General features: G+C 38.3%; 1 protein-coding gene across 7 annotated transcripts in view; it reads left to right on the top strand.

The window, feature by feature from the left end:
- The window catches only part of PDE5A (phosphodiesterase 5A), a 142,452-nt gene that overhangs the window by 24,508 nt on the left and 96,163 nt on the right, over positions 1-21,781 (top strand). For all 7 annotated transcript variants that reach the window (XR_013332361.1, XR_013332360.1, XM_077752772.1 and 4 more), the window contains exon 3: positions 5,683-5,772. Coding sequence is in view for 5 of the 7 variants with exons in the window: in XM_077752772.1 (XP_077608898.1) it covers positions 5,683-5,772 (90 nt within the window). In the remaining 2 variants the exon portion in view is untranslated. The remainder of the gene's footprint in view (positions 1-5,682; positions 5,773-21,781) is intronic.

The following is a 21,781-nucleotide window of genomic DNA, read 5'->3' as shown; positions in this document are numbered from 1 at the left end:
TCAATAAGATATATGTATATAAGATAAGAGGTTTATTATAGAAATTAGCTTACTGGATTATGGGGTCATAGAAGTTCCATGATATGCCCACTGCCTGCAAACTGGAAAAGTAGGTAAGCTGGTAGTGTAATTCAGAGTCTGAAGGCCTGAGACTCGGGCAGCCAGTGGTCTAAGTCTGGTGTGGGTTTGATTCCAAAAGCCGGGGAACCAGGAGAGCAGGTGGGCAGAAGAACTTTCAACTTAAGCATTAAGAATGAATTTGCCCTTCCTCTACCATTTTGTTCTGTTCAGGCCCTCAATGATTTAGATGGTGCCAACCTACATTGGTGAAAATCTTTGCTCAGTTTAGTGATTCAAATGCTAATCTCTTCTAGAGACATCCTTACAGACATACCCAGAAATAATGTTTTACCAGCTGTTTGGTCAAGCTGACACTTAAAATCGACCATCACAGATTGCCTTGAACCCCTAGTGGCATGCCCTACAGAAGCCTCAAGATTCCCCCAAGATTTCCTGTCAAAGGATTTATATTGTCAAAACACTCCTTTTTCTCCTAAGTCAACTAGAATGTGAAACTTAGACTCTTCTCCTGTTTCCATAGGACAGCCACTCCAAGCATGCCGTGATTTCTAGGGAGAAGACTTGGACGGTTTTAGGGAAGGGTCTCATTGCCATTCAAATGGCTTTACCATGTAGCTGCTGCTCTTCCCACCCTGATGACTTAATTCCTCCTTTTACATTCCTTATCTACATAAATAAGTCTTTACCATCTCTCACTTTGTATATCTTACTTTCTCAGGAAATTTTCCTAAAGAATAGTGAGCTCTCTCAAAGAATTTCTAATGAATAAAATTATTTCCAGAATGAATTTCAGAGGGAAGAAGTAACAATATCAATGATTTTAATCTTGATAAATCTGCTAATCTGTCATGATCTAATTGTACCCCAGGGAACATAGTTTGGGAAACACTATATCTGTCTTTGTTTAATATTCTAATAATCTTTAGACATTGTCTTAAAAATGCCACTCTGTGAGAGAAAATTGCCTATAAATTGGCAAGTCTACTATATTGTTTTCTGTTATTTTTATTTTTATAGAATTTCAAGCTTAAGAGAAAATTATAAGGCTAGTAGAAGAAACTTCCATATATATTCTACCCAGATTCTCCAGCTGTTTATGTTTTGTTCAGTTTGCTTTATCATTTTCTTCTTGTATATACAATACATGTAAGTAATATGTGTACACTTTTTCTGAACCACTTAATAAGTTGGAAATATTTTTACTAAATCAGTGAATATTTTCTAATAAGAGTATTCTTATATATAATTGTAATATTTATCAAAATCAGGACATTTTAGGATATAATCCTATTACCTAATAGTCCATAGTTCAATTTAGTTTATTGTCCCATTAATGTTCTTCTTAGCTATTTTTTCCTCTGATTAAGGGCCTAATCCAGAATTACATAGTGAATATGCTTGTCATGTCTCTTTAGTCTTCTTAAATCTGGAATAGTTTCACAGTGTTTCTTTATCTCTCTTAGCATATATTTTGAGTGTACAGGCTAATTATTTTGTCAAATGTCTTTTTGAGAAGACTCAAAGTAGGCATTTTGGGCAGAAATATCACAGATACCAATGATGAGACCCTGTTTGGTCTTCCAAACAACAGTCAGTTCTTCACTTTTCCTACACCAGGTGGATATCCTACAACCCAATTCAATTCTGATAGTAACTGCTAGTGGTTAGCCCTAACCACTCGTATCTAACTCCTGACACTATACTACTACTAGTTAGCACAGATCCCCACAGTCTAAAGACTCAATCCCACTAGATTGTCCACAGTTCCCAGTTCAGATACCGGCCTCAAACAGGGTCCCTAAGCTACCCACATTTTTGCCCACCTACAAATTAGATGATTCCTCCCTCAGTTTCAATAATTTGCTAAAATGATTCACATAACTCAAGGAAGCACTATATTTACAATTATTGTTATATTATAATGTATATAATTCAGGAACAGCTAAATGGAAGAGATGCCTTAGGGCAAAGAATAGGAGGTGGGGGACAAATCCATGGATGAATGGATAAAGAAGATGTGGTGTGTGTGTGTGTGTGTGTGTATATATATATATATATATATATATATATATATATAAAATGCTTCATTCACACAGAATGAAGTATTAGTCAGCAATCAAAAAGAATGAAATCTTGTCATTTGCAACTGCGTGGATGGAACTGGAGGGTATTATGCTAAGCGAAATTACTCAGTCAGAGAAAGACAAATATCATATGACTTCACTCCTATGAAGACTTTAAGATACAAGACAGATGAACATAAGGGAAGGGAAGCAAAATAATATAAAAACAGGGAGACGGACGAAACATAAGGGACTCTTAAATATGGAAAACAAACAGGGTTGCTGGAGGGATTGTGGGAGGGGGGAATGGGCTAAATGGGTGAGGGGCATTAAGGAATCTACTCCTGAAATCACTGTTGCACTATATGCTAACTTGGATATAAATTTAAAAAAAGAAAAGAAAGGAAAGGAAAGGAAAGGAAGGAAGGAAAGAAAGAAAAGAAAGAAAGAAAGAAAGAAAGAAAGAAAGAAAGAGAGAAAGAAAGAAAGAAAGAAAGAAAGAGAAAGAAAGAGAGAAAGAAAGAAAGAGAAAGAAAGAAATCCTATTAAAAAAATAAATAAAAGGAGGTGGAGACACAAATTCCACTCCTTTTCCAGGGGCTGCACCACAATCCCAGCATGTAGATATCTTCACCAACCTAGACACTCTTCCAGACTTCATTGTTTTGACTTTTTTTAATCAAGGTTTCATTATGTAGGCATGATTGATTAAATCCATTGGCAATTAGTGATTGAATTCAATCTCCAGCCCCCTCTCCCTTCTCTGGAGGTCAGGGGTGGGGCTCAAAGTTCTAACCCTATAATAAGTTGATTGATTTTTCTGGTAGCCAGTCCCCATCTCAATGCTCTCTGGGGCCCACTCACTTATGACTCATCTCATTAGCATGAACACTGGTATGGTGGAAGGGGCTTGTGTTCACTATCAAAAGACTTTCCTGTTACTCAGGGAATTACAGGGACTTTAGGAACTCTGTGCAAGAACCTGGGACAAAGACTAAATATACATTTTATTAAATGCCCAAAGTCTTCTCAGCATATGTTATCAAGAAGCATGTGAATTTAGTTTATCCCAGTGTTGATGTTAATTTTGAAAACTTGGTTAGTGGTGTCTACTAGTTTTCTCCACTATAAAGGTGTAATTTTTCTATTGTAATTAATATATCTTATGGGGAGATACCTTGATATTGTGTAAATATTCTGTTCTTCATAAACCTACATTTGGCAATTTTCGTATTTCCATTGATTTGCTAACTCCGTCATACCTTCTATATGTTTTAGTTGGCATTCTCATGTAAAGAAGAGTTTGCCTTCTTTATTCATTCATTTCTTTATTTATTTCACTATTTATTTATTTATTTCTTGTCAGCAAGAAAATGCCCCTGAAGAAAGTCAGAGAATTGCCTGGTTGTCATGTGTATTCCCCCTTTATGTGGTCTGTAGTTTAGTTGTCTCATATATTAGTCTAGTCTTACATTTTTCAGTAGGAGGGTAAGTCTGGTACCAGTTGCTTTATTTTAGTAAGTGGATATCCAAGGTTTATGTTTTCTTTTACACTGTTCTCATAAACAGTGAAAAGAATAATCACCATAATAGTACTGCTCCATTTTTTCTTTGGTGTTTGCTGGGCCTAGAGCAGTTAAAAGTCCTCTATGTGTATTGCCTTTGCCCTGTTTGCATTATTAGGAAAATTTTTTGAGATGCCCAAATTCACCTAACGTGAATGTGAAGCATACATTACTCCTACCTCCTTCAATGAAATGAAATCCAGGCTGCTGTTGATTTTAAACTCCTAGAATGACCCCAAAGCTTTGAAAGTCCTATTAATGACAGGCTGTCAAACTCTATTGCTTTGATTAGATAGTTGAGTTAAGTCCTCTTCTTTACAAATTGGTCTTGTAATTTAAATATTCATTAACAAAAAATTGCTGAGGATGCATCTTTATTCATACTTTGATTATTAGCTTGTAGAATAACCCACTATATAAGTTAATAATTTTTTATGTTTTTAATTCAATATCAGTATCCTGTCTGCCCTTTTAGAACATTCCAATATAGTATGTTATTTAAGATTTTTAAAAAAATATGTAGCCAAAGTTTTCTCTCTGTCTCAACATAGCTTTGAGCATGTTTGCAAAAAAACCAAAAATGCAGCACTGTTTATTTAAAATATAAAATATTTATACTGATTTTCCACTATTTTATAACTTTTCTCTTGAAATTGTCTTTAAAGCCAAGTTTGGCTCTCTTGGGAAATTTGGCCTTATTTCTGACCCCAGTTGATGGAATCTAGTGTAATTGTTTACTTCATTCATAGCTTTGACTTTGCATGACTTTAGACTAATTAAAAAAAAAATGATCTTCAAAGATGAGGATTTTCCAATCTGCTATTCTATATTCTCTGAAGGGAATTCCAAAAGCAGAGTTTTTAGAGCAGTGTTGCTATTATTATGTTGAACATGTAACTTCCCAAGACTATCGATTGTTGGGGAACAGCACTCCTTCAGATGTTTATGTTTGGTATGTGTGTTTACATTCTAATCTTCAGATACAGTAGTATCTGTCCATTTCCCCTAGTATGGTTTCCCCCTTACTACAAGTTTTGTTTTAAGGTATAATAAACTAAAAATGATCACATCTGATAACTGTGATACTATTTGTTAATTCATTCCTTTATTTATTTAACAAATGCTTTTGAGTTCTTGTGCTAGTGTTGGGAATACAGTGACAAACCAAAAAAAGAAAAAAAAGAAGAAGAAAAAAGTCCCTCATAGAGTTTACAGCCTAACTTTAATCTTCCCAATCTAAAGTTCAATGAAAATAGCCTAAACTCTTCTTTCATTAACCCACATTTAGAACTTTTATACCTCTCAGAAGTCTTTTGTGGTTATTGGATGTGTATGATATAATTTGTAAGAGGTAAAGAAATGCAAAAATTAAGGAGTTCTTTACAGTCTGATTGAGGCCACACAGCTTGTTTTATGTACACACACACGAAATTATTTAAAATTCCTATGAAGACCTGAGATAGAAGAATAGAGTACTGAGGTGATATATAAAAAACTATTATATGGAAAGTAAAGTTGGTATTAAGTTGATCATTTTGGAGTTCTTAGGTTTCATAGGAAAAGTTTCAGAGCAGAGATGCTTTTCTTTGGGATGGCCCAGAAGAATCAGATAGTGGGATGGGCACAGGCAAATTATGTTACCGAGGTGGAGAGTTGCCACTTTTTTGTGAATCTAAGGAATCCTATCTAAGTCGGTTAATACTTTGAATTTCCTTTATTCTGAACATTGGTTTGAGTCTGTATTGTTTTGTTTCTCATAAACACTAGCTACTAAAAACATAACATAAACATAAAATTATCTTAGTCAGAGATGATATGTACTTAGATGATTTTATGTCTTTCCCAATGATAAAATTGTCATTCAGAGTAACGAGGTAAGTTGAAGGTTAGATTTTTCTAATCTTATAAGTTGGAAAAATCAAATCTATCCTTGAACAGGTCGATCATTAAATTGAATTTCTTTTCCTTACCAGGATCCTCGGTTCAATGCAGAAGTTGACCAAATTACAGGCTACAAGACACAAAGTATCCTTTGTATGCCGATTAAGAATCATAGGGAAGAGGTAAGCCAATTTTCCATTTTGTAAAAGGTCATTTGGAAACCTTTTCTTTTTTGAAAGAAAGTTTTACTTTGCATATTTATGAAATAAGACTGTAGTGACAAGTTAATTACGAAGTACTTAAATGTTCTGCTTGATTTTTTTTTTAATTTAGACTTTAGATAGGGCTGAATCTTGATAGAGACTTTACTTTGAGTTAGAAATAGATTTCAGACTTTTTATTTCCTTACCTCACCACCCCACCACCACCCCAGGACCTTTTTCTATTTTACAATACATAATTGTGATTGTGATTAGAATCAACTTATTTCATACTATTTTGGAAATGTCTGAATAATGCTCATTTCATAAATGGTTATCCAGTTGCAATGGTCATCAGCTGATTTTTGTAGGGAGGCATTCAAAATGAGGTTTTGAAAACATGAAAATTGTAGCCAATTCCAAGTAGATTTTATTGTGAAATTATAACAAGCAAATGAAATGTTTTGGGTTATATTTCGTCTAACTAGAAGGTTTGGATTCTGTTAGTACTAAATTCCCTCTTCACTCATACTTATTTGGAAAAAGTAGTTAATAAATTATCAGTCAAATTGTATGTTTCAGTTAAATGTTCTCAACCCTGGGTGCCCATTACAATCAACTGAGGAACTCTAAAATATTACCAATTAAATCTGAATCTTTAAGGGCAGTGTGTAGACACTGATATGTTTTTAAAGCTCTCCAAATAATTCTAAAGTGTAGCCTGGGTTGAAAATCACTACTTGAAGTGAAAACAAATAGATTGGAAGCATCCGTACTGGGACATCTTAATCTTGGCTGTACATTAGAATCACCTGGGAAACACTGAGAAATTTTAATGCCCAGGCTTCACCGAAAATCAGTCTCTAGAGTTGGGACCCAAGCATCAGTATTTTGATGTTCCCAGGTGATTACAAAATGCAGCTAGGTTTGAAAACCACTGTCAAAGATACTAAAAACACTTGACTGCTTCTACTTGATTTATATTCAGATTATGACATCTTTCTTTTTTCTCCTCCATCCAGTCCTTTACCAATTTCCATTGATTTTTTCCATTGGAGTTTTTCTTACTTCAGTTCCTTTCCTTTCATACCTGTTGCTGTAATTCAGATATTGAAGCAGTGCTTGAACTTTTAAAATATTCTTGTAAGAGGCTTCTGTACTTGCACTCAGTTTCCCTTCAATCCATCCTGCTATATGCCCTGGGAATTTTCCTAAAACATGGCTTTCTAAACCAGTGTTCCTGAGACATTAACGTTCGTGTGAATCACATGGGGATTTTGTTAAAATGCAGTTTCTGAATTCTGTAGGTCTAGGTGGGACCTGAGGTTCTTTTCTAACAAGCACCAAGTTGATGCAGACGCCCCAAGTCTGCAGATCACAATTTGACTAACAGGATCCTAAACGAGTCATTTTCCAGTAGTCTAAAATGTGGTTCTTTGAGGGGAGAGTTAGAGCCAAAGTCACTAAAAGTACTTGCAGTTAAACCATGAATATGAAATCAATTTATTAATTACTTGGTTAATTAATTAATTGGTTAATTATGTGGGTGAATAAATAAAATTGAAAAGGCCATCGACTAATGATGAGGTTGCCAGATACAGCAACTAAAAAGCATGTTCCTTGGAATATTTGTGATGTACTTAAACTAAAAATTACTTGTTGTTCATCTGAAATTAAATTTGACTAGCTTTCCTGTATTTTATCTGATAGCCCTAGTTATAAACCAAGAGCTAGGATTCTGTGCCCTGAGAAGACTATGTTCAGCTTTTAGTTAGTTAAATATACGGGAAAATTGTGACCCAAAAAACAACTTTGTACTGGCTAAGAGACTCAACCTGAGTCATTCTTTGATTAAACTTCTCTTTCTAAAAGTGTGAACAGTCTCACCAGCAATGGGGATTGGGGGAACCCATGAAAATGTGCAACAAAATCACCAAGGCAGAGTGAGTGGGACTGCCCTTCTGTAAGAGAGTAACCACAGGATACATGTGTTTCTTTATGACTACCTGTAAGGATGATTTAATTAAATAGAGCAAACGGCTGTACTGAGGTATAATTTAACACAATAAAATTCACCCATGTTAAGTGTATGGCTTGATGAGTTTTGGCAAGTGTAACCCATTACTGCAATCCAGATATAGAACATTTCTGTCACCTCANCTAACCCCTAACAATCACTACTCTGTTTCTTGTCACTATTGTTTTTGCCTTTTCTAGAATGTCATATAAATGGAATCCTACAGTATGTAGTCTTGTGTGTCTGGCTTCTTTCACTTCTTTCAGTTCTTTGTAAGATTCATCCATGTTGTTGCAAGTATCAGTAATTTGTTACATTTTTTTTATTTTATTTTTTTAATGGTTATTCATTTTGAGAGAGAGTGCGGGTGAGGGAGGAGCAGAGAGAGAAGGAGAGAGAATCCCCAGCAAGCTTTGTGAGCTGTCAGCACAGAGCCTGACTGTGAGATCATGACCTAACCCAAAATCGACATTTGAATGCTCAACTGACTGAGCCATCGAGGTGTCCCAATTCCTTTTTGTGGATGAGCGATTTATTCCATGGTGTGACTATACCAGTTTGATTATTCATTCATCGGTTGATAGATACCTGAGTTGTTTCCAGTTTTATGGAAAAAAGCCACTATTATGAAAGAAGCCACTGTGACTGTTTGCATTTGGGTCTTTGTGTGAAAATAATGCTTTCATTTCTCTTTGATACATCTATAGGAGGGGACTTGCTAGGTCATATGTTAAGTGTATGTTTAATTTTTTTAAATGTTTTATTTATTTTTGAGAGAGAGAGAGAGATAGCATGAGCAAGGGAGTGTCAGAGAGAGAGGGAGATACAGAATCTGATGACAGGCTCCAGGCTCTGAGCTAACTGTTAGCCCAGAGCCCGACGCGGGGCTCGAACACATGACCCATGAGATCATGGCTTGAGCCAAAGCCGGATGCTTAACCAACTGAGCCACCCAGGCTCCCCAGCGTATGTTTAATTTTATAAGAAACTTCCAGATTCTTTCCCAAAGTGGCTGTACCACATGTGTTCTTACCAACAACAGAAGAGAGTTCCAGTTGCTTCACCTTTTTGGCAACATGTGGTATTAGAAGTTTTTAAAATTTTAGCTGTTTTAATAGAGAGGTTTGAATTTGATTACATGAATATATAACCCCACTCTCAACTAGGGCGTCTGCTTACTTCCGGATCTGATTACAGTAGGTCCAGCTACAGGTCCCAGATTGTGATTGTCCAGAGCTCTTCCGAAGATTCCTGCTGGGTTCCTGAGCAACCTTGGTCTGTCTGCTTCCATGTTCCCACATCCTCTCCTGCTGTCTCTGCCTTACCCTGGAATGACTGGAGAGGAAGCCAGGACTCTTCACTGGTCTTCACGAAAGTTCACGCACACCAATCATTTCATGGAGCTAAGAAGCCTTCAGTAACTTCACTGGAGACTTAGTAACATTACTGAGGGGAGGATTTCCAAAAACAGCTTTTAAAAGGTCTTGCTGAGTCTCCTTATTCTCTACCTTCTCCCACCTGCTCCCTCTCCCCAGCATTGGCACCACTCAGTTCCAAATTATTTTGAGAGGGGCGCCTGGGTGGCTTAGTCGGTTGAGCGTCCGACTTTCGCTTAGGTCATGATCTCGCGGTTCGTGGGTTCAAGCCCCGCGTCGGGCTCTGTGCTGACTGCCAGCTCAGAGCCTGGAGCCTGTTTCAGTCTGTGACTCCCTCTCTCTCTGACCCTCCCCTGCTCACGCTGTCTCTCTCTCTCCTAGAAATAAATAAAACATTAAAAAAAATTATTTTGAGAGAATAATTATCCTGTGAGAATAATTTCTTCAGAGAAAAGGAATGAAGAGAACAGAATAGACATACTCTGCTGTGCTAAGAAAAAAAACTAATCTGGCTGACAGAACCAAGGCCACTAAGAAGATGCAGTATATGACTTTCAGAATTATCTTCAAATTTATAGCTATGTAGACAAACCCAGGGCAGTGTTACTTTTGTGTACATACAGAAGTACTTTTTTTCTCACAAAGTTTTTGAAATTAAGATGGAGAGGCACAAGTAAGGCTTTAAGAATAATTGTTTTTTTTTTTAATTTTTGTTTTTTAAAGTTTATTTATTTATTTCGAGAGAGAAAGAGTTCGAGAGTGCATGTGTGTGAGTGGGGGCAGAGAGAGAGGAAGAGAGAGAATCCCAAGCAGGCTCCACGCTGTCAGCACAGAGCCTGATCCGGGGCTCAATCTCATGAACCATGAGATCGTGACCTGAGTGAAATCAAGAGTCGGTCACTTATCCGACTGAGCCACCGAGGTGCTGCTGGGAGTAATTGTTAAGACTGCTGGCTCTGGGCTTGAATCCCATGTGTACCACTTGCTTGATAAGTAGCCAGAATGGAATTAGTTAATCCCTTTGGTTTTCGGTTTTCTCATCTACAAAATGGATAAAATGAAAAGATCAACCTCCTAGGGTTTTTGTGAAGAACTAATGCGTTCATGCATGCTAAGGGCTTACCTGGGACACTAAAAGTGATCAATAAATGTTATGCTTTTTTAAAAGGAGACATAGAACTAATAGAGCTTTTAGGAGAGATAAGGAATGATATAATTATATGAAGAGGTCTTTAGCCACATGGTATAACCAGCTATCTAAGGCCAAGTGATAACCACAGCAGTCCCTGCCTTAACCTGATATGCTGTCCCCTAACTTTAAGCTTAAAAGAAAATGCCTTTCACTGTTTTTACTCATAAATAAGGCAAAATAAATTTGTGTTTTCCCTTTGTGTGATTCCAATTGTATTGAGTAAGCCAACACCGATTCCAACTGATTACTGGGGAAGCTAAAATGAAGTGTGATTTTGTAAACAGTCAGTTAATAGTTTATTTAACTGATTGTTCACAAAATGTCTTGGTACTTGTTAGTGACCAGTGTCAGGGCAGAGGCATTGACTCTGGAAAACTGCTTGAATGGAGAAGCTGAATATTGATTACTAAAGTCTGAACATAGTACGGAAAATTCAGGAAGACTTTTAAGATTCAGTAAAATATTTTATCTCCTCATTTGCTTCTTCTTCCTTTGAAATATTTCAACTAGTTAAACATTTTTAGGCATTCTTTTCATTAACGGTGTAATCTTAAAGTGTGATAGAACAGTGCCTTTTTTAGAAATCAGGATCATAGTTGTTCCTAAACTTCTGTGACAGATTTTTGAAAAGAATTGTAGTGGGTAAGTTTTTGCAATCTTCCCCTCTCCTGCTCCCTTCTAAGAGAATGGAGTTAATTCTCAAAGTATGGGGAGGGGAAACTGGAGAAGCTTGAAGAGACTAAAATAATTTATTTTGGAAAGGTCAAAGATCTGTTGGCTAGAGAAAATAAATGACGACGAGAAGAGGAAGGGTCAAGGGAGAAAAGATAGCCAGCCCAGGCTGTATATTTGAGTGGTTTGAGGACTGTGGGGTAAGGACCTTGGAAATAACTGCCTTTCCCGTGGAAACTATTCTAAGGACCTGGCATATATTAATTCACTTAATCTTTCTAACAGCCATAAAAGGTGGTCATTATTTGTTCCTACTTAACAGATGAGGAAACAGCCATGGAGCATTTAGGGAACTCACCCAAAGTCACATAACTAAAAACTGGCCAAGCTGAGATTCAAATCTAGGCAATGTGTAAGTGAAATAAGTCAGACAGAAAAAAGGCAAATACCAAATGATTTCTCTTATATGTGGAATCTAGGAAACAAAATTAAGCAAACATATCAGAAACAGAATTATAAATATAGAGAACAAATTGATAGTTGCCAGAGGGGAGGACGGTGAAACAGGTGAAGGGAAGGAGATTAGGAGGCATAAACTTCCAGTTTGAAAATAAAAAAGACACAGGGATGAAAAGTATGGCTTAGGGAATATAGTCAGCAATATTGTAATAACTTTGTATGGTGGCAGATGGACTCCACTTACTGTGGTCAGCATTTCATAATGTATGTAGTTGTCGAATCACTATGCTGTGTACCTGAAACTAACATAATATTGTAAGTCTGCTATGTTGTTGACTGTTCAGCAACAACAACAATGGACAATATTCTGGCTATAGAGTAATAATACAGGAACGAGGGTTTCTTAAAATTCTGTTGGGAGAATGGGGCATGCCTGGGTGGCTCAGTTAACGATCCAAGTCTTGGTTTCAGCTCAGGTCATGATCTCAGGGTTTCATGGGTTTGAGCCCTTGCGTCAGGCACTGCACTGCCAGTGCAGAGACTGCTTGGGATTCTCTCTCTCTCCCACTTCTCTCTGTCCCTCCCCTACTCACTCTGTCTCTCCCAAAATGGATAAACTTAAAAAAAATTCTGCTGTAAGTGATGACTGCATCTACTTTCTTCCCCTGCAGTTAAAGGGGTAAAGAAGGGGGTGCGAGGTACACTGGTATATTTAGTGTGGCTCTGTGCAAGGGCAGGACTTGAGGGTGAAAACAAGGAGATCTGGCTGTATTCTGATGACTTGTAATGTTAAGTGTTCCAATCACTCTGCAGACAGACTCCAGGAGGAAATTTTCACCGGGGATAAAAGAGTTACAGGAGCATGTTTCATATTTATCTGGGCCAGTGAACCCCAGAGAAGAACCATGATGTGCACATGAAGCATAATGATAAAAATTGCAGCAAACATGATTTTAAGGTCTGCTGTCACATTTCTTTCAGACTTACTGCTGAATTTTTTAGACCTAGGCACTGGACCAGTTTTTATTTTTGTCATTTGCCATTATTTTTTTCTGTGACCAGACAATTCTTTTATGTTTAATAAAGAAGTGCAGGGGAAATTCAACTCTTTCTCTCTATCTCAGATGACCTATTTCTAAACTACTGTCCTCCCCTGAAGTATTGCTTATTATGACATGGGAGAGGTAAGTGTTCTTTTGTATTTATAGGCATTATAGAAGACATTATTGTGAAATAATGCAAGTTCTTTGAAAATGTCTTATTGATCTGAGCTGGAGATTGTATCCAATAATGTCTTTCAGGCTGGGCTGAAATACCTGTTTTCTCTGTCAACTCTAGTTACTAAATAGAAATCTAATTTGGAATCGGAGATTTTTTTTTCCTTCTTTATTTTTATTTTAGCATACTGATTTTATTTTATCACACTTGATATACTTACAATTCTTCGATGCAAATATAAGTTGTTATTACAACTTATACATGGGTACAGGATACATGATAACTTTTCTCCATTGTGATAAAGGAGCATTTTAGCTAACTATCTAAATTTATATCTTCTTTTGTAAAAAAAAACTGAAAATTTAAAAAAACGTAATTTTTATGAGTGTTTTGTGAGATAAATACTTTGATGAATCAAAGAAATTTAATGTCTGCCAGAAATCACAAAATAAAGCATTAATGGAATCAAATGTGTAATTCCATCTGCAATTTGCAAACATAAAGTTTTCTAGAATTTAGGTTCTATGACCTTCTCTGCTTGTTTTAAAGTAATCTCATTTTTTCCTTCTGAATTATCTTGTTTAGACAAGTAACTGTTGAATCACTGAAATATGCAGAGCACTGGTCTAGGCAGTGAGGCTATTTAAAAAACGAAGCAAGGAAGTTACTTGCTGGAAATTTTTTTTCAATTTCAAGATGTAAATCTTGTACACCAGACATTAACTATCAGTACATGGTAATGAGACAAATGTTAAATGAGTTCGGTATTCAACTCATTAGTTTACAGAGAAGACTGAATTTTGAGAGCTTGAGAAATTACCGAGGAAAGAAGCAAGCTATGGTCTCCTACAGCACATCCTGCTGTTTACATCATAGCATCAAGAGAGAAGCCCATACATGCTTTACATGAGACAGTGGAGGCAACGGTAGTTGCTTGCCAACATCTCGTGCTAACTGGGTCTTAAATTTGAAAAGTAAGGGAGGAACAGATAAACATTATGGCTTTCTGCATAATCCTCCAATTCTAAGTCAGGCTAGATGAAAATACAGCTACAAAAAGCAGCAGAGTTTAATTGCAAACTGTCCGTTGATCTAGATCTATTTTAGTCTTAAAGAATTAGTTAGTTTTGTGGCCTTTTTAAAAAACCTATAAATTGTTCACTGCACTTATTCCCCTGCGATACTCTTTCTTGTGGCCTTGTTTTTAGAAGGAAAACAAAAGTACTCCGCAAAGTTTCCGTTTGTTCTGGACTTTATGTTATGATGGTGATGATCTTTTCTCATTGCTTTTCCACATTGCCCTTTAGATAATACACAAGTGTATTTTACAAAGAAGATGGTAACCACTTCCCTAAGGAAAAAACATTTGTTAAGAACAGCAGATGAAAAACACGGTGCTAATAGGTTAAATCCCTGAGGCTACACTGCTGATCCAGAAGAAGAAGGAAGGGTGAATGAAAGCTTGAGACTGATGGGCTATATTTCCCCAAATCTCATTTTTAATGCTCAGAAAATCTGGTTCAGACCAAAGGCTATGTTTTATTCAACATGAAGCTTGTCTTCATTAGTACTTTCAGGATAACCATTCTAGCACTTGTTCGAACGCATTACATTTTAATGTAATAGGTCATTTAAAAATATAATTTTGAGAAGTTTACATAGGCCCTGAAAATAATGAATAGTAGAGGTCTGGAACAAGTTACAGATAAGCATAAACAATTCCTTTGTATAATATCTAACCCAGAACTACATAATTAGGATTTTTAATTATTAAATAATTTTTATTTTTTATGCATTCTTAACGAATTAAGGTGGTTGTCAATAATATTGCTACTCTCAATAGATATATGTGCTGATATCTATATTCATTTAGTAAAAGGTAAGATTACATAGGTAAATTGCTTTATAAATTGTAAGTACTCTGTATTCTTTCTTATTATATCCTCATCTAAAAATCNGAAGCAGGCTTCAGGCTCTGAGCTGTCAGCACAGAGCCTGACGTGGGGCTCTAACTCATGAACCATGAGATCATTACCTGAGCTGAAGTCAGACGCTTCACCAACTGAGCCACCAAAGCACCCCGAGGACAAGAAAATTAATATTTAAGAAGATTTTAAAAAACAAAGAGTGAGAGATGAGGATCTTTAAAAATTTGTGAATCATATTTTTCTATTTGCATCACTTCATGGCAGTGAAACAAAGTGGAAGTAACCTGGATTTAGAATTGCAGAGCTGCTTGTTTATTACACAGTATTTGATGGTCATAAGTACTGTATTCGTGGTGTTTTTCAACATGACAAATTGCCCCAAGCTGAGTGATTTTGAACAACACACATGGCTTATGTCACAGTTTCTGTGGTTCAGGGATTCTGGGGCGGCTTAGTAGTCTGACTGGTTCTGGCCCAGGTTCTGTGCAGGAGGCTGCACTCAGGAGATGGGCAGGAGTGTTTGACTCCTGCTTGAGAATCTACTTCCCAGAGAGCCCACTCACAGGCTTGCTTGTTTATAGAAGGCCTCAGTTCCTCACCAAGTGGGGCTCTCTATACGTTGCTCAGTTTCCTCACCATGTAGCAGAGCGGGGGCAAGAAGGAAACTCCAGAGCCCTGTCTGTCCGAGTCTCCAGAGTTGCTCACCTTCACTCAAGATACTCTCTTTAGAAGTCTGGGCATCAAGTCCAGCCCAGACTCAAGGGGAGAGGAATTCTGCTCTGCCTCTTGAAGAGAGCAGAATCAAAGAAGCCAGCAGAAGTACTACATGTACTTTGAGGCTTGATTCTCTTTCCTTAAAAATGGCCAGATGATAAAATAGGAATTCTGTTTGTCGGTTAAAATTATTTCTCACCCTTTCATGTACTACACAATTACACAAATTCCCAGAAGTGACATAGGTTGGGTTTAAACAAAGGTGGAGAGTTGGTGTATATTCTGTGCCTGGTTGGCATGGGGGAAAGAGAAAAGAGGAAGCAGAAAATTAAAAAAAAAGGCATACTGAGGAGACACGAGGAAGATGTCTGCTTCTTTGAGCTGTGGCAAATGACTGAGGCATTAAGAGGCTTCTGAAATGTTATGTCACAAAGGCTGATCTACATGAGATCACTGTTTGCATGTAATTTAAATGTTTTGCTTCATAATATCCGCAGGAAGTGCTCACTGGAATATCCTCATTATCTCTCTGCACCATTGTTTTCTACATCCGTTGATGAGTCAAAAGCAGAGGGAATGTGTCTAGTCCTTTGGCACAGCGTTTGCTTGAGTATAAACTGGGCAGGCAGGCAGAAGCAAGATCATGAAGAGCCCTCCAATGCCATGTGGAGGGGGTGCTGAACTTTTTTTTAAGCCAGGAAATATTTGCTATTATTTAAATATCTGTATGGCTACAGCAATAATGATGAACAGTTTTCTTTGTTTAATATATAACCCAGAGCCATATAATTTGACACTTGATAGATCTTGATAAATAAATAATTTCCATATTTGTTCATATATGGAGAAAGTATTGTGTCCAGAAGCAAGGAAATTGGTAAGGAGGCTTTTGCTGGAATCCAAGCTAGAAGTGGACCCAGGCTGAAGCAGAGGAAACAAGAAGTGGATTTATGACACTTCTGTTTGGAAGCTAGAGGAATTGATAAAATGGAGGAATAAGCAGAAGAATCTATAATACATTTTAGGTTTTTTAGATAGGAGGTAACAGAGGAGAGTTGTGATATTCCCTACAGAAAAACATGTAACAAAAAGTATCGGTTTGTGGGGATCAAAATTATAGCTCTTTTTGGGATTATGAAATTTTACTGTTGAATAGTTTCTTCTCTCTCCTGGAATCAAAGGCCTGCCTCCCCACCCCACTTTCACCCCTGCATCTGAGTCCACATACTCTGGTTTCCTTTTTACTTCTAGGGACAAACCGTCTGTGAAATAGTGAGGATCAGTCTCGCATGTGTGCACCAGATTTCTTTCCATGTCGTCTGCTCAAGGACAGATCTTGGCAGTTTCCCCTCCCCCAGCATGCCCATGTCCAGGATCACCAGTTTTTCTCTCTCGACCAAACTGGTTCATTAGCATGCAAATATGCTGTTATTTCCCCCATCTTAAAAGGAAACACCACTGGACATCTCCTTTCAGAGACCACCTCATTCCTCTGATCAGCATCAGAGCAAGTCTTGCTTGGAATGAGTTGTCCACAATTGTTTGCCATTTCCATTTCCTTCCATTCTCTCTTGAACATACTCCATCCATGTCTTTGCCCTCCCCACTCTGTGAAAACTGTGCTTGGCAATGTCGTGTGACTTCCAGAGGGAGCCAGTGATCCTTCCTCAGTCCTCACCTGGCTGTGCCTGTCTGCAGCATGTGACATTGTTGGTGACCAGTCATTCCTCCAGGACAGAATTTTTTCACCTACTTTCCAGGACTTCAGAATTCCTCGTTTTCCTCCTGCCTCTGACAGCCTATCTGCCCCATTGACTGGTGTCCACTTATCACAGTGGTGCTGGGCGGCTCAGCCTTGAACCCTAGTCTCTGCTCTAACTACATGCACTCCTGCAGTGATTTCATCTACTCTCCAGGCTTTAAACACCATTTATATGCCAACCAAACAGATACTGCAACTGTACTGGTTCTTCAGTTTAAATTCATATGTTCAGGATGCCTGGGTGGCTAAGTCGGTTGAGTGTCTGACTTTTGGTTTTGTTTGGCCCAGGTCATGATCTCAAGGTTGGTGAGTTCAAGTGTCACATCAGGCTCTGCACTGTCAGTGCTTGGGATTCTCTGTCTCCCTGTCTCTCTGCCCCTTCCCCACTTGCGCTCTCTCTCTCTCTCAAAATTAATAATTAAACTTAAAAAAACCTCTTAGGTTCGTCTGCTTACTTCCCTGCCTCTGTATATCTAACGGGTATCTTGAACTTAACATATTGAACACTGAACTCCTAATCTTCCTTCCCACCCAAACCTGCTCCATGCTCATCCCCACCGCACTTAACAGCTTCTCTCATTCTAGCTAAATTCCTTGAAGCCATCTCTGCCTTCTTTCTTTCTTGCACAGTAGACATCTAATTTATCAGTAAGCCCTGTTGGCTTTCCCTTCAATCACTGTTCTCCACTTGCACTTCCATCACCCTGGTTCAAGCCACTGATATGTAGCACCTGAGTTACTGTAACTCCATAACTAGTGTCCCTGCCTCAAGCCTTTAAGTCCCTACACTCTATTCTGAACACAAACTTTATAAAACTTGTTAGATTTCATGACTCTCCTACCTTATACCACATCATCCCAGAAGAAAAGTTCCACATGTCCTGGCTCCTGATGTCCCTCTTATCTCATCTCCTGTTATTCCACTTCCCATCCTCTCCAGCACACTGGCAGTCTTGCTGTTTCTCAATAATCAGGTAAGCTTCAACCCAGAGCCTTTGCACATACTGTTACCTCTATCTGGAGGTGTCTCCCTTACTTGTCCACATGGTTCACTCTCTCATCTCCTTTGGGCTTTTACTCAAATGATATCTCAGTGAGACTTTCCTTGCCCATCCTTATTGAATTTCAACCATTACTTCCATCCCTGTTCTGTTTTTTCCATAATACTTAAGCACAATCACCATCTGACACACTACATATTAACTTAACTAGTGTATTTCTGTTTCTCTTCACTAGACTGTACACTCCACCAGAGCAAGCTTCACAGAGGAGGTGATGTTTAAACTGCATTTGTGGTATGCAGTCATCTGGTTTACCTCAACTTCTTTTGCACATGTTTTTCTCTGCCGTCTTGAAACATGGTACCCAAAACAGATTGACAAGTTAAGTGATCACAAGTAGAAATTTAATCAAGGCTCTGTGTTAAGTAGCATAACAGCTGGGAGCTTCGTGCTGACTCTCAGAGATCAGTAATAATACGGTTTGTTGGTATTACCATCCCCATTTTAGATGAGGAAAGGTAGACTTGGTCAAGTACAGGAAATTTCCTGATATTACATATCTTCTCAGTGGCAGAGCTGGAGGTTAGACCCGTGTTGCCTATATTCTAAGGCTGTATTTTTCTCACCATGAAGTAATTATCTTCTTTCATCTTTATTAATGGTTGTACCTGAAAAGCTACCACCCAACTCTTTTCCTATTTTAGTTTTTGAAAATGCAAATTATGGACTGGAATAATATAATAATAAAATACAGAGTTGCAAACAATGATTCCAAATACTGTTTACTTCTTTGTATATTATCTGGCACAGCTGTGTGGAGGAGGACATGTCTTNCACGGTTGGGGGGGGGGACATTTTTTTTTTTTTTTTTTTTTTTTTTTTTTTTTTGCCAGCAGCAGCTACAATTAGGAGTTCTGCTAGTGAGACAGATGTCCACATCTGAGCTTTCATGTATGATTACCTTCTTAGGCTCATCTTCCATGTGAAGGAAAAAACACCTAGAGATAAAGTTATGTTTTGGCTATGTGGACATAACAGACTATATTCTCTGTGTGAAGAATCTGTTGAATGTAAGAAAAGATCATAAATATGCACATACACTCTTTTTTTTTTGGCCCTGGATCTCTTAAGCTAAATGATACGGATATCTAGCCTCCCATGGTCATGAGGTGGGCATGTGAGAGCAGGTGAGAGCAGGGATGTGAATATTCACTTCAGCTCTAACAACGGAGAGGGCCGCTCACAATCTTTGATGCCAGCTCTAGTTTGTAAATGAGATTCAGCCTGTTTTGTGTTCTGATTCATGAAATTGCTTTTTGCCACTTTTGCTGTGTTACTTCTCTTTTGTTTGTATTTAGTGCACACTGTGAGCATGCCACTTCACTGTATAATTATCAAGAAGCTTTATTAGCACGGCATCTTGCCAGGCTGTAGAGATTTGGGCCTCTTATAAGTGCAGGCAATGCTGGAACAGACTTGATCCTGGTTTAACAGAGTCCAAATCCAGCAACACCATCCAGGGGTAAGACTGTGTTTTGCAGGCCAGCACCTGGTAGAATGCAGAACACCACCCTGAAAATAAATCTTAGTTCTTAAATAGATCTCAGACTCTGAAGGCATTTTTGGCAATATCGCATGCAAGGGTGGGCACAAACAGTGGTAGATTTATTGTGACACAAAGTGCAGTTATATAATACATACTGAGTATATAGTATTTTTTGTTATTTTGGACTTAGTCCCAATTAGGCAGAGACAGACTTTTAAAGAGAGAGCTCTGAATTTGTAGCAAAAATGATTTAGTCTTGAGTGCTGGCTTGAGGAATCAGTGATTCCTTGAGCAAGTTTCTTCACCTCTCTGTGCCTTAGGTGACTCATGTGTAAAGTTTCAACACGGAGTACAAACACATAGGATGGTTTTAAAGGTCCTAGTGAGACAAGGAATGTGACAGTGCCCGCCACTGAGCTCTTCACCTAGTAAAGGTTCATAAAAATGTCTGTTTCCTCCCTTTATGGAGGGTGACCAGGCCAGACGGATGGGGGGCTGGAAATTTAAATGACAGTAAACACTGAACATACCCTGTCATGGGAAAGATGACAGGCTCTTCTCGGCTACGTAACTTTTCTGTCTCCGGCAGTTTTTAAAGGGCACGTAAGGAGACTTAGCACAGTGGCCATGTGCTGCTCTTTCTCAGGACTGAATCTCTGTATCCCAAGGGACAGAAAGGTCTAATAAGAAGGCAAAAGGTTCCTCTGGTTCTAGATTTAAGACCTTTACCTCATTGCTTAAAAGCAAGTGAGGCACATAGGAGCACATGTACCCCAATGTTCATAGCAGCACTCTCCACAATAGCTAAAACATGGAAAGAGCCTAAGTGTCCATCAACAGATGAATGGATCAAGAAGATATGGTTTATCTATACCATGGAATACTACATGGCAATGAGAAACAATGAAATCTGGCCATGTGTAGCAACATGGATGGACCTTGAGGGTGTTATGCTGAGCTAAATAAGTCAGGCAGAGAAGGACAAATATCATATGTTTGCACGTATAGGAGGATTAGGAGGAACTTAACTGAGGACCGTGGGGGAGAAGAAGGGTGGAAATGGTGGGGGAAAGGGAGAGAGGCAAACCATGAGAGACTCTTGAATGCTGACAAAAACTGAGGACTGATGGATGCGGGGGGGAGGGGGGGATGGGCATGGAGGAGGACACTTGTGGGGATGAGCGCTGGGTGTTATATGGAAACCAATTTGACAATAAACTATTTGAAAAAAAAAAAAAGGCAAGTGAGGCACAGAGTTTAGTATCTGGCAGGGGAGAGGAATTTTTTGTGTGCAAAGGGATGAGAATAAACACTAGGATCAAGAATTATGCCCAGCATCCCCTTGTCTGGAAGGAACACGGTCTCGGGTTGGCACCACTCCCACTGGACGTTCCTAGGGCAGGACAGTACTGACTCCCAGAGGCCGGGTTTGTCCTGACCCTGTCTGGGGAGCATCCATCCTGCCTAACAGCGCAGAGCAAGTGGTCAGAACCTCTGTCTGCTTTACCATTACCAAGACAGCTGGGAACTCAGTTGGAAGACCATCACTTTGATGTACCATCAGCAATTATAAATTTACTTTTAAGGGGCGCCGGCTGGCTCAGTCTCTTGAGTGTCCAACTCTTGATTTTGGCTCAGGTCATTCCAGGGTCATGGGATTAAGCCTTGCTCAGGTTCCATGCTGAGTGTGAACCCTGCTTAAGATTCTCTCTCTCTCTCTCTCTCTCTCTGTTGCTCTCTTTTCCTGCCGTGCCCATGTCCTCAGCTCGTGCTTTCTCTCTACAATTGAAAAAATTACTTTAATACTTTTAAAAACTTTTTGAAAACTGAGTTAAGTTTTATATACAGTGAAGTACACAGATGTTAATGTACAATTTGATGAGTTTTGACAAATGTGTATACATCTGTGAAACTAACACCCCAGTTAAGATATCTCACAACCTATGGGCAACACTGTTCTATGATCATAGATTAATTCTTCTTTTTCTTGAAGAATATACTTATTTTTGAGAGTGTATTATATATCCCTGAAATATAGGACCTTTTATGTTGCATAAAAGGTTCTTGGATATATATGTCATAAGATTTATAATGGATGTCACAACA

Source organism: Crocuta crocuta, unplaced genomic scaffold, assembly GCF_008692635.1.
Source record: "Crocuta crocuta isolate KB4526 unplaced genomic scaffold, BGI_CrCroc_1.0 scaffold451, whole genome shotgun sequence".
Taxonomy (NCBI): Eukaryota; Metazoa; Chordata; class Mammalia; order Carnivora; family Hyaenidae; genus Crocuta; species Crocuta crocuta.
The sequence above is the reverse complement of the archived record's forward strand: the minus strand, read 5'-3'. Positions and strand labels throughout refer to the sequence as shown.